The 17,579-nt window shown below is 39.3% G+C and overlaps 1 protein-coding gene across 3 annotated transcripts in view; it reads right to left on the bottom strand.

The window, feature by feature from the left end:
• cdh4 (cadherin 4, type 1, R-cadherin (retinal)) overlaps positions 1 to 17,579 on the bottom strand; it is a 414,572-nt gene that overhangs the window by 19,633 nt on the left and 377,360 nt on the right. For all 3 annotated transcript variants that reach the window (XM_084728666.1, XM_084728652.1, XM_084728660.1), the window contains exons 9-11: positions 17,292 to 17,429; positions 7,518 to 7,703; positions 5,392 to 5,645 (exon numbers count right to left, since the gene is read on the bottom strand). In XM_084728666.1, the coding sequence (XP_084584792.1) occupies positions 5,392 to 5,645; positions 7,518 to 7,703; positions 17,292 to 17,429 (578 nt within the window). The remainder of the gene's footprint in view (positions 1 to 5,391; positions 5,646 to 7,517; positions 7,704 to 17,291; positions 17,430 to 17,579) is intronic.

The raw sequence follows: 17,579 nt of genomic DNA, 5'->3' as shown, positions 1-17,579 counted from the left end.
AAATCAATGTCAGTTAAGTGTACACTATATTTTGAATATTTTCACTGCTTTACTTTGCTGTCAGACAGCCTTTTCTGATGGGAAACTGTTCTTAGATAAGCCAAATATTGCTCTGTCGCTCAACCACTCCACTGGCAAAATCAATCATTTTACCTTGAGGAACATGCAAGTTGCAGGTTTACAGCTGCCTCAAGTGGTTACTTTGTTTGTGTTTTTGTGTGAGCAATATTTGGCTTATATAAAGGTGGTTCCCATCGGAAAAGGCTGTCTGAACGCAAGGTAAAGTGGTGAAAATATTCTAAATATAGCATACACTTAAACTGATATTGATTTTTTTCAGGTGGTCAAATATGTTTTGCTGTCCATTGCTTAGCTTCCATGCTGGTACTCCTCTCTGCTTCTCCAAACTGAGGGTGTGTTGACTGCCATCAACTGCAGGTAATACACTGACTATTGATTAAATAACTTAAGTTCCTCATATAACCCAAGTTAAAATAATTAGAACTATCCCTTTAAACTCTCTAATAACTTTAACCTTTAAAGGGCACTTCTTTCACTCCTGATTGTACATATGGAGTTGGGTTTCCTCATGACTCAGCCATCACTCATAACATTTTGATCATTTAGGAGAAAGAGAGGATCTAATGAAAGATGTCATTCAGCTGCATTGTGGGAATTACAGTGCTGTTTCTGCCACATTGGCTGCACAGACATTGTGTAAATGTCAGGGTATCTCAGCCTGTGCTGCTTCCATTTTGACTGCTCTTTTTTAATCTGTCTCCTCTGAGTCTCCTAGCTTCATGGAAGTGCAACTTTAATCCTAAACCAAAGCCCTAAAGTGAAGTAGATGTAGAAGACCGACCAACATAGCCTCACATCACTCTGCAGGGCTAATATTCTAATACTAACATGAAATACACACAAACACACATAAATCAGCTCTTGCTGCCACTTAGATCACATCTAACAGCAAGTCAGTTGGCAAAGAGGCTCGGCCTCACATCATCTTCTCTGATAAATAAAAAAGCAAAAAAATCCAGAAACATAAAAAAAACAAAAGCTGGCTCCTTTCCCATCCACTGCTCACGCATAGGCCTTTCACTCATCCTCGGCGGGCACTTGTGTGCATCTTGGCGTGCCTTTTTTGAGTCTGCGGTTGTGCATTTCTGTGCCTTTTGTGTGTGCTTTAGTGAGGGGTTCAAGCGAGGTCACCCAAAGGGAATTCAGCAGCAGCAGCAGCAGCAAAGATGAGGCTGTCTGAGCATGAGCCGAGCGTCTGCTGGCAAGCTGCTTTGGAGAAGACAGCAGCTCTGAGGTGCCATCAATAACAGAGCCGCAGACTGACAGAGAAGAAAGTGACAGGGTCAGCGGGAGCGAGGGGGAGGGAGTGATGAGAGAAAAGGGAGTAAAAGAGGAGTTACGTCTCTCAAAGGGCAGAGGAGCCTGGTCCACTTAGTTTGCACGACATGTCTTTTTAGGAGGAGAGACCTGAGATGTGGATATTGCTTACTCTTCTGTACAGTATATATACGAGTACATCTCCCACTGCCGCCCTCGCCATCAATTCAGTAACATTTCCACCGGGTCCCTCGGTGAGAAGAGGCCGTCTCACTGACATTAAGAAAAATCAATCTCTCCCCGTTGACGCCGGCTATGGAGTGGAACGGTGCCGCTGGACCTCAGTGGGCATGTGGGAGTTTGTATCACGCAGGGTCGATGCCTGGATGGCATGGTGCCCGCTGCATGTCATCCCAGTTAGGGAAGGATGGAGGGAGGGATCAATGAGGAGGAAGAGAAGAAGGACGTAGGGATTTTCAAGAGGGCAGGCAAGACAGTGTCCAACTCATTACAGGATGACCTCTTCACACTGGTCGCCTGGCAACCGGGAGGTAACTGGAGCTCGGGATGTGGGCGACGGGGTTGGTGGAGAATGTCACTCAGAGAGGGACAAACTGTGAAGGAAGCGCCTGCCATGGAGTTAACACTGTGACACTGTGACTCAGTGAGAGACAAAATACTGGAAATTCCTCACTACATTTCTAACTCGAACCATCAAGGGTTCTTTGGTTTGTCACCATAAGGAGAACCCTTTTTCGGTTCCTAGTAGAACCTTTTATAAAGGAAGCCTTTCAGAGGATTCTATCTAGAACCCTAGATAGAGGGTTATACGTAGAACCATCTGTGAAAGGTTTCACCAAGAACTTGCTATAAGAGGTTCTACAGACAACCTTTCTATGGTCTAATGGTTTCCACCAAAACCCTCTCTAGGGTTTCTATCCAGAAACCTTTCCACTTTCTAAGGGTGCCGACAAGAACCCATCATGGGGGTTGTACTAAGAACCTTTTTATATTCCAAGGCTTTATATCTAGAACCCACCATGGTGGTTCTGCCGAGAACCTTTATACATTATGGTACATTATGAAAGAGTTCTTCATGGATTTCAACAATCCTTGAAGAACTCTCTTTTCAAAAGGGTTCTTTGACATTTAGAAATCCCCCAAAACTGTTGACAGTGAGCTGTGAAGCTGATTTGTCATTATTTTGGTGCTTGAAAGTGAAGTGGTTGCAAATGAAAATATTAAATTATTAATCGTTATTCACTTTCACTTCAAGAAGTTCACTCAACAGTTTTTAAAATTCAATATTTTGGAGGTTCTAAAAATCAAAGTTAATCTGAAGAAGAAAAGTAAATGATCCCCACAAAATATTACTGAATGCTAAAACCTTTTCAAAACATACATTTGAGTTATGCTCAAATCTCAAATCTCATCTATTTAAATAAGTTGTGTTTTGCATTTTCTCAAAAATACAACACAAACTACAATAAATAAGTAAACAAAAACCCAAAGAAATAAATACATAAATAAATAAACAAATACATTCATACTGTAAACATGCTTCAGTGATCATCTTCAAGTGTGTCTAAAAACAAAATAGAAACATTATAGCATGGAACAAATATTATAATATATCAATTAGTTATTTAATCTCTCCTATATTTGATTAAAGCTACTCGTGTCATATAACAATAGACACTTCTTCTCATCTCCTCATTAAATGATCTTGTTTTTAATTTGTTTCTGAAATTGTGACCTTTGTCTTTATTACTTGTGTCACTCGGTGTAATTAGTTTCTTTGAATGTTGTTTGCATTTACAGTAGAAGATTTTATAACTGGCAACGGGAAAAACATCCTGGCATGAGAAAATGTATTACGGTGTGTAAACACAAGTAAAAAAGAAAAAGAAATTAATCTTTCATGTAAACACTTTAAAGTTGTTATTGTCAATATTTTTAAACTAACAATAACTACATTTACACCCATTTTCTACTATTATTCAGAATATGACAATATTCTGAATTTGACAGAGGTCATGTAAACAGCATATTCTCATCTTTATTTTCTTTATTCTGAATGTACATTTTCCGATGAAGACATGTGGGATATTATTTATCTTTTAGGAGCATTTTTAGGCATGTATACAGCGTATTTGGACAACGTGTCCACGTGTAATATTAGGGGAATTCATTCATTGTCATTATCCATGTAAACAGCTTAGTAGGAATATTGTCTTTTTCAGGATGAAGGCAAAACTGGGATATTTTGAGCGTGTAAATGTAGTCAATGATCACAAATGACTACACGTGAGTGAAAGGTGTTGCTTTGTGATGTACCCAGAGATAATTATCACCAGACTGCAGTTCACCTCAGCTCTACACTGAGTTTTACCACCTGCGACTTAAGTGTTTTGGTTCACAAACACACACACACAATACTCCCATCAACCTCATTTTCAGCCAAAGCAGGGAGCTGTTTTCAGGCAAAATGCTTTAAATAGCTCACTGTAAGCTACCAAAGAGCACCAGATAGCAGACAGAAAAAGTTAGCGACGAGCTGGTGATCATAGAGGAGCCAGATCACTCCTGCAGGACTAAAACAGAGCCAACAGGAGACTGAATATTGGGCTTAAATGTTGCTCTTTGTCTGTTGGATACACAAATACACCACATCACAGCTTGTTTGCTCCCCACACGTGGCCAAAAAGTCAATTAATGCAGTATTAAAGATCATTTCAACGGGATTTTAGCATTTCAGGTGAAAACGGTCCTGTCAGAATAAGCAGATCTGGACATTACAAGTGTACTAACATTACATTCAACAACAACCTTCCATTCTGTGATGTCTTTTAACTTTAATTCTCCCGAATGGAGTTCCTGCAGATGTCAGAGGCATGTTTCACAGCTGCTTTATTCTGTCATTCCAGTTTTTCATTATTTTATCAATCAATTTCTTCCTAATGGCCTCATATCATTGTGTTCTGTTCCTTTTTTAATCAGTGTTTTTTAAAATACCATTGTGTTTGGGAACAGTAACACTTAACACTAAGGGTACATTAATTAACATTAGTTAATACAGTAATAAGCATTAATAACAGGTAATTAATAGTTAACTCATGTGTCCAGTAATCATATACTAATGTTCATGTTAGCTATGGTACTAAGTCCTACATTACAATAGTTAATTAAGATGTTGTTAACATTATTTAATACCATAATAAGCATTAACCAACAGTAAATTGGCATGATAATAAGCTTTAAGTAACATTAAAAAATGTCTCTTGTAAATATTTATTAAAGGTTTACATGTTAATCAGGATAAACTTAATTAATAGAACTTTTATTTTAAAGTCTTACTGACAGAACTACATATTTATTCAGTACATTTCATGTATCACACACACATTTCCTCATGTGCTCTGTCTATTTTCATTTTACACAAAATTTACAGAAATTTACTATAATTTTCCTAAAATAGCAACAACCATTTTTTTTCTGCAAAATTAAATTAGTTACATAACTACTGTAGCGACACCTGCAAGCGAGTTCAGACAGTCAACTCGAGCTGCACCGCAGTCACACATGACGGGCCTCACTCTCTGTAGTACAAACCAAACGCACCCTTCCAATCTGGCGGTTTATTTAAACTGCTAAAACCTCCCATCTCTCCCTCTGCCTCTCAAGGCTATTGCTGCTTTGCATCAGCGTCACTGCCTGCTCATTCAGCCCCACCGCCACCCCAGCATCCACCTGCAGGCTCCGGCAGGGGGTCCAAGATATTTGTTCATCCGTCCTCAATATCTCTATGTAAACAGAATCTGCGAGGAGTGATGAGGTCGGAGCCCAGACGCCAAATTCTAACTACGTTCTGCTGCTGCAATAAACACTCTAAAACATGAGCTGTCTCACTGAAATAATGTTATAATAAAGAATCAAGTTACATTTTGCTATGATGGTTGTTTTATAACCTAGTAGTTTATCTCTGGGGTCCTCAGAGACCCAGCTGGTCGCCCTCGCATGGAAATTATGATGGCAGGATGGGGGTTGCAGTACCTGACAATCTGGTGGATGAAGTGGTCAGGGTCCTGAGCAGCGAACACGGTGAGAGTGGTCCCTGCCGGCACGCCCTCCTCAAAGCGGATCGTCTTGGGGTTGACGGGGAAGACGGGCGGCTCGTTCACATCCTGGACTGAAATGGTGACTCCCGCTGTGGACTGGAGCGAGGACTGGATGCCGCTGGCCAGGTGGGCCTGGTTGGACACCACCACGGTCAGCATGAAGGCACGATTCATCTCGAAATCAACCGGCTGGAGAAGAAACAATGAGGGAGGAGAGAGGAGTTATAGAAAGATGAGAGGAGGGAGGAAAATGAGTGTAGCTGATTGCAAGATTGGTTCTGACTGTGCTCCAATTTGAGAAATGACATATAATTCAGTGAAAACAATGTGAGACCAAAGCACTCAGTCATCAACATCTGGCACTTCAGAACAGGTGGAAACAGACAAGATGCAGCGTTGAATAATAATGGAGAACAACTGTATGCTTTCATTTTTTAAAGAGCTAAATATGCCTTTGTTTCAAAAGCTGTTTTTGCTTATTTGTGGATGATAATACCCAAATCTATACATGTAAAAATGAGTATCATGATTAACCCTGAGGGTTTTTTACACTAAATCACAGCTTAATATACCCATACATTTCCTATTGTAATATTGGCTGATACATTTATTTTATCTATCAAGCCACTTTCTGTTCTTCAAAAATGGTACACTGCAAAAATGAAAAAACTGAGAAAACTCAAAATTTCACCGCAACTTGCTTCAATAAATGTTTGAGTTCTGAGCCCAAGTCAAACTTGTAGGTTTTGATAAAAGTTTTGTGGTTTGTTGAGATTATTTATTTTACTTTTTTAGGTAAACATAAAATTTTAGAAAGCTCCAAAAATGTATTTAAGAAATTGCTAAGTAAACTAACTGAAGTGAAAGTGAATAATGGTTAATAATTTCATATTTTCACTTGCAACCATTTAACTTTTAAGCACCAAAATAATGACAAATCACATTCATAGCTCACTGTGAACAGTTTTTAAACTACAATTTTTTCTAAAGCTCAGAGATTCAAGTTCATCTAAAAATGAAAAGTAAATTATTTCAAAACAAGATTATAAGTTGGAAAAACTTTGTTTATTATATTTCAAAACTTAAGAGTTTGAGTTTGATTCAAAAATCTACTGAAGGCAGCTTACTTTTCTTATGATAAACTTGAAGTTTTTGAAACCCCCTAAAAAGCTGAGTTTGCCATTATTTGGGTGCCTGAAAAGATGCTTTTAACTGAAACTATTTTAGTATCCATTATTCACTTTCACAAGAGGAAAAGTAAATTATCTCAAGCAAAAGATTTGTAGTTGGTAAAAAGTTTTCAAAATTTAAGCATTTGAGTTGGGCTCAAAACTCAGAAATCTATTGCAGCAACTGTTTTGTTAGCTGAAAATTTAATACATGCTTGACATGAATTGATTTCAAGGATGTGAGTTCATTAATAAAGGTGTTCCTAACAACAACAGTATGCCTAAAGTTTTCTGGAAATATTTTCAGTTCAATTCAGATCATCACTCCTATAAAAGCAGACAGTCTAGTCTTCTTCTCATTCCCATGTTAAAACTTGTCTGCCAGCCGTCAGCCAATTTTCTGTACAATATTTAGGACCCATTTTGAGCTGTGATGTTAATCAGCTCCCACGTCAGTCCCTGTCAGTGTTCAGAAAAACATTTGAAAAGCACTTTTTCAGAAAACTTGTATTAGTTAAAGTTTTTTTTTTTGAGTTCATTGTTTAGTTTGGTAAGATTATTGTTCTTACTTTTTCTTATTATTTTTTTCTATTTCTGTTTCTGCTTTTCTGTTTTCTTTTACTGTTTACTGTTTTACTCATCTTTGTGAGAACTACTGTATAAAAAACAGGTTATTAGGATTTGAAATTAATATTTAGACTCAAAATCATAATCAGTAGTTGGAGTTGTGTTTTGATTACTCCAATTTATAACTGGGAGACATCCATGATAATTCTTTGCATATTGTTGTTATTATTTATATTGTTTTTTAAATGTCTTTTTATATGTCCTATAAATCCAATCAGATATCAGGACACATGTAGTGAGGCTGAATGTACAGTCTCATTTTTACCTTGACCACCGTCAGCATGCCCTCGTTGGTGATGGGGTTAGTACGGATGGTGAAGTGTCCGGACGGGTCTCCGCTGACGATGCGGTAGACTGCGTTCCAGTTTGGACTGTGGGGCTGATCCCTGTCCACCACCGTCAGGTTGGTCACCACCACGTTCACCTTGTTCTCTGGCACCTCCCCTGAAAACTACAGATCAGGAAGGGAGGAGAGGAGGAGGGGAGGGAGGAAGGGAGGGGAGGTGACAGTAGGGAGGATGGGAGAGATAACAATTATGCTGATGTTGTTCCAGCAGTCGGCTAATGCATGTTAATAAGTTGATTTATTGAGATTCTAAACATTTGCTCGTGCCGTCATCAATCTCTAAGCATTTTCCATAATCATTCTTATGAAAACAAAGTGCTTTTAGGGTCACGCCAGTAATGCTCATTACACTAAAACATGAGTGGAAGCAAACAAATGAGGGAGAAATTAAAAAAGACACTCTTAAAAATAAAGATGCTAACTAGAACCATAAAGAGTTCTTCAGCTTGTCGCCATAGGAGAACCTTTTAGGTCTGTGGTAGAACCAAAGGTTTCACTCTGAACCATTTCAGAGAATTCTATCTAGAACCCAACATGAAGGTTATAACCAGAACCCCTGTGAGAGCTTTTACAGAGAACCTTTCTATGTTGTAACGGTTCCACACAGAAGTTTTGTCCAGAAACCTTTTCACCCTCTAAGGACAAGAACCCACAGGCGGTTCTACAAATGATCTTTTTATATTCCTTTTTTTATTATCTACAGCACTCAGTGGGTTCTACTAAGAACGGTTTTATCTTGAACATAATAAGGGGGTTCTACAGGGAACCTTTTTATGTTCCAATGGGTTTTATCTAGAATATACTCAGGGGGTTCTGGAACACTTTTGTATTATGGTACAAAGAATTGACATACCCTTGACAAAAGAGTTCTTCGAGGATCTCAACAAATCTTTGAAGAACTCTGTCTTCCAAAAAGGGCTCTTTGGATGAAATGTGTTCTTGATGGAACCCTTAGTTTTACAAAGAACTCTTGATAAATGCTTTCTTTAAAAAAGGGTTCTTTGGAAGCAAATGGAACCCTGTTGGAACCCTAATTTCTAAGAGTGTCTGAAGAGCAGAAAGAGACATATTTGTTTAAATGTGGATAAGAGAGAATCATATCTTCCATTATGTTAATGCTGTCCTTTATTCCACTCCATGTCTGCTCACATGAAACTCATTATTTGAACTAATGGATTTGTTCAATTAAGTGTTTACCCATTTAATTTAGATTCTGTGCATTCACCAAATCTAGGTCTTAATAAGCAATTAGATAAGTACTGTAATTAAGGCAGCGGTAGAAATAATCTTTGGCTAATGATCTTCATTATACTGCAATCTGAAACAACTCCCCTCTGAACTAACTCTGCAGGAAACTTGGTGACAGCTGCAGAGCCCCAAGAAGAATTTGCAGCGCGATGGGATACACGTCTTTCTCTATGGGGATTTATGTGGCTACAGAGGGATGGGCACTCAAAGGTAGAGACACACACACCCACACATCCACGCTAAAAGCTCTCATTGTCAGACGATAATCCGTGTTTCCTCTTGTGAAGCGTTAACTTGTTTATGGCGTGTGTCTGCCAGCTGCTGTTCACTTTAATGGCTTCATCATCGTGGGACTGAAGCAGCGTCCAAACCGCTCGATTCCTCTTTTCCTCTTCTTTCCCTCCCTCCTTGTGCCCTCTCCTCCTATCCCCCGCAGTACGACCAGGCTGATAAGCACAGAACAAATTAAATATGCACTCTCAGTCTCTGGTGTGTGGGCTCCTCCATTTCATTTTCACCCCGAGCTTTAGCACAAACACCACCACAAACCTTCCAAGCTTGTTTGGGCCGCGCTGTCAGGCAGCCAAATGGAATATGCTCTCTCAGAGGCACACACAATGGTGCTGACTGTAGGGGAGGATGCTTCCAAAATGGCCACTCTCTCTAAAATGCAATGTGGACCCATTGATAAGCCACCGGAGACACAGACTTTTGAGTTTCTGAAGGATTTTGTAGTTACAGAGAAAAACTGCAAATAAGAATCAATTATAGGTAATCGTCAGATGGAACACCCTTCACCAGTGAGTGTAAAATGGGGCAAAAATAAAAGGAATCATTAAATTTTCATTTGAGTTGTTTTGTCACAAAAGGCTTTTGTCAGTATTATGGATTCTGGCTTTACAGGGCTTTATAAACAAACTTTATGTGCTTTGCCTTTTTAAACATTTAACAAGAACTTTTATTGAGGAAAATCTGAGGAACAGTCAGAGCCTATTCAGCAACATTAGGTGAAGACACATTGTCAAGATCAAAACAAAATGCCTTTGAACATCATTTGTATGCTGGTGCCGTGGGCACAAATGACTGTTAGGATATAATGGTGAATACTAAAACATATAGAGGTGGAATTTATGAATCACTTTCCTGATTCAAATTGTTTATTTTAGCTCAGGTTAAGGAGTTAGTGTTTGTTCACTTTTTCTATAAACTAATCGATCACATCGCTGTTTTTAATGCGTACAACAGTCAGTGAAGGCATCAGTGTTCATACAGCCGTGACATTTATCACTGATTCTGACTGACCTACAGTCAGCAGAACATTCAGTCTGCTCATAGTTAAGCTAAAACAATCGGTTCAGTAAAAAAAACTTTTACAAGCACTGTTAAGTTTGTGGTATGCTAATGGCCAGGGCAGAAATTTCACAACAGCCACGACACCCATCGCCATCGTGCCCCCTTAGTTTGGCCTTATGCCCCTTAAAAAAAAAGATCAGCCCTGCAGCCACAGCGCCCCGCCCACACTGTCCCAGCTGATTTAGCAGTTTTCTCCTCTTCGTCTTTCCTGTCGATATGATTTGTAGACAACAGTGTCTTTTGTTGAGATTCTGGTTGGACAGAATCAAGTGAAACGCTGCACACATAACCAGCGGTGGGTTCGATTTCATGTCTGGTATGAATTGCTGGAAATCTGGGCTGTTTAAGTGTGATGAAGATTCACATCAGAAAAGGCTCAAGACAAGCACGAGAAAGGGAGGGTGTGAAAATGGACAGAAATGTCAACGTGATATAAACCCTCATGTTACTCTGCAATTCTGTGGTTTACTCTGCAGACTGGAGTCTATGTTAACCCTAACAAACAGCTAGGTCTGCGTTACTCATGCTCATGTCCTCTTTATTGTGCTGCTCTGCTGCTGTATGTGCTGTATGTGTCTATGGAAAACCATCATTGCCAATGTGATGAAAAATAAGACCCTGTCACTATATATTGAGGATGCCCTGTTACATCAAAATAATGAGCTATTTTGTAATCTCAAAATAACAAGAAACATTCTCAGTATTATTCCATGACTATTTTGGGAAAGTTTCTCCTTATCTTAAGATACCAATTCACTAAATATCACACACTGTTTAGTTTGTCAAGGTATCTATCCCTATTCATCCCTGTGCTTAGAACTGTACTTCAGTTTTTTTGCTAATATGTTGATATAAATACTGAATACAGATGAAGTTATCCTTAAGCCTTAAGTTAAATTCATTACTTTTGCAGACTTAAAATCATTGTTTTATTTGATGACCTTGTTGCTCTGGCATTTCACCCATGTATCTGCCAAAGGTCAAGAAGCCTTGCCCTCAAAATGATGAAATTCCAGGCTTGGCAATGCCCCAGCAGCCTGTTATTTGAACATACACGACAACATGCAATATGCAGTGTGATTGTTTCTGTGGTTTTCTTGGTCTTTTTAATAAGATTTTACCTACAAAGTAATGTATTGCCTATGAAAGCAGAGGTAACCACTGTCCTTCGAGCCACCAGTGAACTACTGATATGAGTATCAGTTAACTTTCAAGATTCTGTGTTTAAAGACTCTCGAAAACCTCTCAAAACAAAGCGTAATAGTTGCACATGTAGAAGAGAAGAGTCGTGAAGTTAGCTACTAAGTTACCAGACCAAGTTAAAAAAAAAAGTAGCTGCAGAACTCTGAGTGGGCTGAATTGAAAAAGGTTGCAGTTTATAACTTACAAATGTAGTTTTCCTTTTGTAAAATAATGTTCTTGTTTCTTTCAAAGGTTACATGGCCTAGCTTAAAAAACGTAGGCAGACAAAACTTCATGTGCGGGAGGTGTGATAGGATCAATGTGGGCCAACATTTGTTGACCCTGCAGAGAAATCTAACTTTTATAGCTTCATCACTCAAAGCACAAGCATCATCACTGACACGTTATGTCAGGGTCTTGTTTAATGAACCTCCACCAAGTCAATACATTACATGTGTATGAAGGTCAGCCCCAAACAAAACCCAGCTGACACAGGGTCACTTATGCCCAATCATTTGTGATTATTGCTTTTCATGTCATCAGGTGTCTACAGATCAGCCTTCAAATGTTTGAGCTGCGGTCCAGCCAGGAGGAATTAGTAAAGAAAATGAATCTGCGTCAGGATGTACGGCGCAGTGAGGGGAATCTACCGCCTCACTGAAAACTGACTTAGCGAATGAAAATATTCCATTCTAGACAGCAGAGCACCAGCTGAACAAATCTAAATGAGCTCATCCTTTCCTTTATGGGGTGTTGAAAACAACACCAAATGGTAATGACAGCATTACACAGGAATGACAGACTCCTACTAATATCAGACTGACATCAGTCCACTTAAGACGGCTGTTATGTCTTCACTATGGTGTAATAAAGGTATAGCTACTGGCAACAGGCGTCTACGCTCGCTCTCATTTTTCATGTTGTACAGACATATCATGCTGCTTTCCCAGCAGCTCTATTTTAACACAAATCAAAGTCGAGGAGTGGGAAGCAGAGGAAAGTGGTGAATGGCACTCCAACTCTTTCAGGTATTTAGAAGCTAGACGCCGCCGCAGCTCTACAGGTGAATCACAAATAGCACTCAGCGCTCATTCAGATCTGCGCGTCTGTGTGTCTACGAGTTCAAGCTTTCAATCCCACAAGTCTCCCAAGCAACACTCCTGCTCGTCATCAGAGTTCGCTGAATGAAACCACTGGCTGCTCTCTAGCAGGGGTGTGATACACTTGATTAGATAGATTTTGGCAAGTACCATTGTCTTTTTGTTATCACATAATGATTAACATTGCACTAACATAGCGCGCCCAGGCCCATGTGGTGATATGAATAAAACATTTGTCTTTTTCAAAAAAATTAGATGCTATATATCAGCTTGGTTTACACCCCCTCAAGCAATTTCACTTAATTAGCGTGCATATGTTTTCTCTATGCCTCCCGTAAAGAGCAATGAATTCTTCTCTTGCCTGTCATGCACAAATAATTACTGAACTGCTGCAAGTCTAGTTGCTTGTGTGGGAAGCAAAACAAAAAGTAGAGATTGACAAAGCAGTGGAAATGGCAGCTGGTGAAGAACAATTGCTCTGCCGTGGATGTTTCATGTGAGAGTGTGTGGATGTTTGTCTCTAAGTGAAGGACATACAACAAAAACAAATTTTTTATTCATTTTTATTCATTACCTTCTTTGAGTCACGCAGAAATACGGGCAACTGTTCCTTTACAAGCTCAGGCAAAGTGTACAGTCATTTCCTCAGGAGGGTTGCAGGGAAAGTAATGAGGCCCTGAACAGACGATAAACATTTTTCACAGCCTGTGTGAGAGCACACATGTACAGTATGTGCACGTCTCAGGGCTGGGCGATATGGCTTCTAGAGCCAGACAGATACTGGATTTTTGGGGCTGATGTGGATCAATGAGTAAAAAAAATCAGATACTGATATATTGGCAGATATTCTTTATTTATGCAAATGTATGTAATAATTGGGAATAACTGTAAATTAAAAAAACTGCTTGAATTAAGGATCAAATATGCATAAATTGCTGCCTATATAGGGTTCTGTGTTAGTGTTTGTTTTTTTTTTTTTTTACATGCCTGGTTGGTCAAGTGGCTCAGCAATATACTTGTCCAAAGTCAGTTTTGACTTGCCCCTGTACAAATTGTTTTATTTATTAGTTTGTATTAAACAACAACAATGATTCAAGTCAGTTCTCATGTTTAAGGAATGTCTCTAAAATGTCAGAAAATAGTGAAAAATGTGATTTCTTTACTTCTCTTTTGTGGCTTTTGACAAATAAGGTCTATTAATTTGGGTGGAAATTAAACAAATTCCAAAATATACCATTATTATCACAATTTTAGTGTGCTTTTGTGTCTGTTCGGGATTATGATTGTATAAAATATCGAGATATTAATGAGACAAGTTTGTGATATTTATTTTGGGAAGTATTTCTTATATTGATTGAAAAATAAAAAGAATCTTCAGAATAATTGAACCACTAGTTATTAGATTAGTCAGCTAATCAAAGATTACATTAATCATTAAAACAAATCACTAGGTGCAACCCTAATCTAGTCTCATACCACGATATTGATATAATGTATATTGGCCAGCCCTAGCAAGTCTCACCACTATTTACTGTATATGTAAATGTGTTTCTGTGTGTCTGTTCAAGCACAGCATGTCCATTTCTCTGGCTAGCGGGAGGACTGTGGTCCAGAGCTCCTCCCCAGCGAAGAGCGCTGACGGAGCCAGCACCACAGACGGGGGACAGAGCAGTTCTGAGCGGAGCGGCAGCCTTGTTCGGTGAGCTCTACCCCTGACAGCTGGGGAGCTCTTATCAGAGCATGCAGCTGGAACTGTACTGGCACGCACGCTGCCGACGGCCCCGCCGAGGAGACGGGGATCACAGTGTGTGACGCTGACACACTGCTTGCTCTGCCTCTGAGCTCGGCTGCAGACAGCATCTGTCTCTCTCTGGAATCTCAGAAATCCAAGCGCTCACATAAAGAGCAGCTACAATCCTGTAGGTCTGTCAAGCTGCGGTCAGCGTTTGATTCGATTCTACCACCAGGCTGGGAAGAGAGAATACAAGCTATATGTGGGGAAAGATGCAGGAACTTTTTATTTAAAATCATAAGTTAAGATAAGGCGAAGCAAAGACCAATCTGACACTGCAGAAACAAATTGTAACTAACTTTAGGAACCCCCTTTTTTTTTAATCTAACTTCATCCTAAATACTCAATCTAACATCGCTTATCAACTTTTATGTCTGTTTCCCAGCAACCAGCACTGCTTCTTACATATCGCTGAGCCAAACAACTTTGAAGCTGTTGTTATTAATAATTGAAACACACTGATACTTAACAAAAACTAACTTGGGAGATAAAAGAAACAGAGTGGTTTAAGATTAGGCACAGTTTCCACTGTACCGAGCATCCGTTGTGTAAAAGCAATAAAAGAGCAGCCATAGCTAACACTAGCATTAGCGACTATTAGTGAACACTACAGTTAATATTGTTATTTAGTGTCGGGTAAGTTACTAAGTAATTACTTTAATTGTTACTTGGTATCAAAAGTAATTAATTACACTACTCGTTATATTATGATATTATTTTCGTACCTTGCCGGCAGCCTTGTCACACTCACAGAAAGTCTGTGGTGGAAACAATAGTCTAGCTCTCTGACCGTGGCCTTCAAATGAGATCCCATCACCACAAACTCAAAATAATGATAACACTTCCACTTGTGGAAAGTACCTCTCTCTCCCTCTCTCACATCCTCCATTCTTCCATAAGCTTTTCGGCTAGCAGCTGACAGGACCGGTCGCACATATGTCATCATAAGATACTAGGTCAAAAAGTAACTCAGTAACTCAGAATTAGTTTGATTGGCAACTGTTGGGTAAAATAATAAAATTACACCAGTATATTACTGAGTAATGCATTACAGCCCAATACTAGTTAGCTACTGTTAGTGAATGCTATGTTAGCTTTGGTTAGTGAACACTACCGTTAGCTTTAGGTAATTAGCTTCTGTTAATGAACACTACCATTAGCTACTGTTACTGAACACCACGGTTAGGTATTGTTAATGAATGCTACTGTTAGCTTCTGTTAATCAAAACTACCATTAGCTACTGTTAGTGAACGCTATTGTTATGAACGCTACAGTTAACAAATGCTGCTGTTTGCTTTTGTTTATGAATTCATAGAAAGGGTTGTTGTAGGCAACTGGTAGGGTTCTTGAAGACATTCTCTTCAGTTCTGACTAGTTAGTATTTAACCTCTGTGGGGTCATTACCACCTTGAGAGGCATGTGACTCATGTACCCACCCCTCCATTGAGTAAGGGCCACCTGGAGAAAGGTGTGAACGGGAGTCATTAAGCTCACTTGTGTTTCGTTGACTCACCCTGCCATCATGTGAGTTGGTAGAGTCACATGAGTGTAGCTGGGAAGTGATCTTAAGACTGTATTGTATGCGGCAGATAGATTATGTCACACACCTTCTCCTTGGTTGTTCCAGGTTAACAAAAATGGCTTCTTTACTCCTCTCTCACACTATCTGTCTTCCCTGGCCAAAATTTGAAACTTGTTGTCTTCAAAGGAATGTCCCTTGGCCTTAAGGTTAGCTATGTTATGTAGACAGTAAGTAACCTAGCTCCTACTACAGATGTAAAAGTGTTTTCATCTGTAATGCCCTTTTCCCTAAATCACAATGGGTATTTAACAATTAAGATAGGATCTGTAAACTAGGACGTTTCTGTAATCCTGCATCAGAAACCTAAAAGCATCCCTGCATACATGCACAGCAGTCACTCTGGGTTCCGCTTTCAGTTCCATCATCAGTAAGTACACATACAGTAACCATCATTCTCAAAAACAAACTGCTCCCTACCTAACCACACACACTGCCATAGTTAAGTAGGGCAGCTGTGCCAGCGTGGCTCCCTGTCAGACCAATGTGGAGGTATCAGGGACCAGGGCCAGATGCCTGCAGACAAACCCTGGCCACCAGAGGCCCTCCTGGCAGGGAGCGCACGCAGAGAGCAGAGCAGGGAGGAGCACACCTCCCATCACCTAAACTGATCCTGATCTCACTTTCAGTCACACTATCTTTTTCTGTCTCTCCATATGCACAGTGTTTCTTTATCTGTCGCTGTGTTGTTTATACCTGTCCTTATCCTGTGTACATCTTTGTCAGCCGCTGTGTACACGTTCTCCTCATCTCAATGTTCTCTGAAAACATATTTCAGTTGAGCTCCTCTTGTATGATTGTTGTCTTTGACAGGGACTAGATAATGTATTTTCTAATAATATCTCTGACAGCAGTCTTTCTTTCTTTGGAGGTCTGTGTGACCTGTTCTGCCTAAGAATAAAATGCATTCATGTGCTATATGGAGCACAAGGACCACGGAGTAGCATGGCAACTAAATGAGCAATTGTTAATGAGTGATACAGGGTCAAGAGGTGAAATAATTTCATGGAGTTTGACCTCTTAAATCCCTCTTTAGGCATAGAGATTATTCATTCTTTCATTCTTTATAAGTGCTGTACAAAAATTATAAGGGTTGGTACAGTGGCTGAATCTTTTGTATTACTTTGTTGTACTATTTTAACCACTTGACATTAAAAATAAAGGAAAAAATCAATATCCTCCTCTAAATATCTTTAAATAATATATTTATAGCAAACAACAAAATGGTGAAAATACAGCAAACCTTGATTTTTTAATAAAGAGCTATTCAATAAATGTTAATGACAGCTGATTTTGATGAGAAAAATAAAGCCCTTATACAGAGGGAGGGCTGTTATATTCTGCATATTTCTTAAGAGCACTTTTACATTCTGTGGCAAATAAAAAATGCATCTTGTTGATGTAAACACAGATCTGTATGGGAAAGTTCAGGACTCACCGTTCTGACTGTCAGCTCTGGGGGATTGTCATTGATGTCCGTAATGCTGATCAGGGCTGTGGCTGTGTTGGACAAGCCAAAGTTCAAGTTGCCCTCCATGTCGGTGGCCTGAACAATTATGGTGTACTGGGACACTTTCTGTAAAAAGATAAAGAGAAAACATACTCATCATTTAGTTGCATGCTGGAATTACCTCATACACAGGAATCAATCAACAAATAAATCATTTTTTCATGTGACAGTGACATAGTGAGCCATATCAATGAATACAAAAAATGAATGCATGAA

This window comes from Lutjanus erythropterus, chromosome 2 (assembly GCF_056507025.1).
Source record: "Lutjanus erythropterus isolate fLutEry1 chromosome 2, fLutEry1.hap2, whole genome shotgun sequence".
Taxonomy (NCBI): domain Eukaryota; kingdom Metazoa; phylum Chordata; class Actinopteri; order Lutjaniformes; family Lutjanidae; genus Lutjanus; species Lutjanus erythropterus.
The sequence above is the reverse complement of the archived record's forward strand: the minus strand, read 5'-3'. Positions and strand labels throughout refer to the sequence as shown.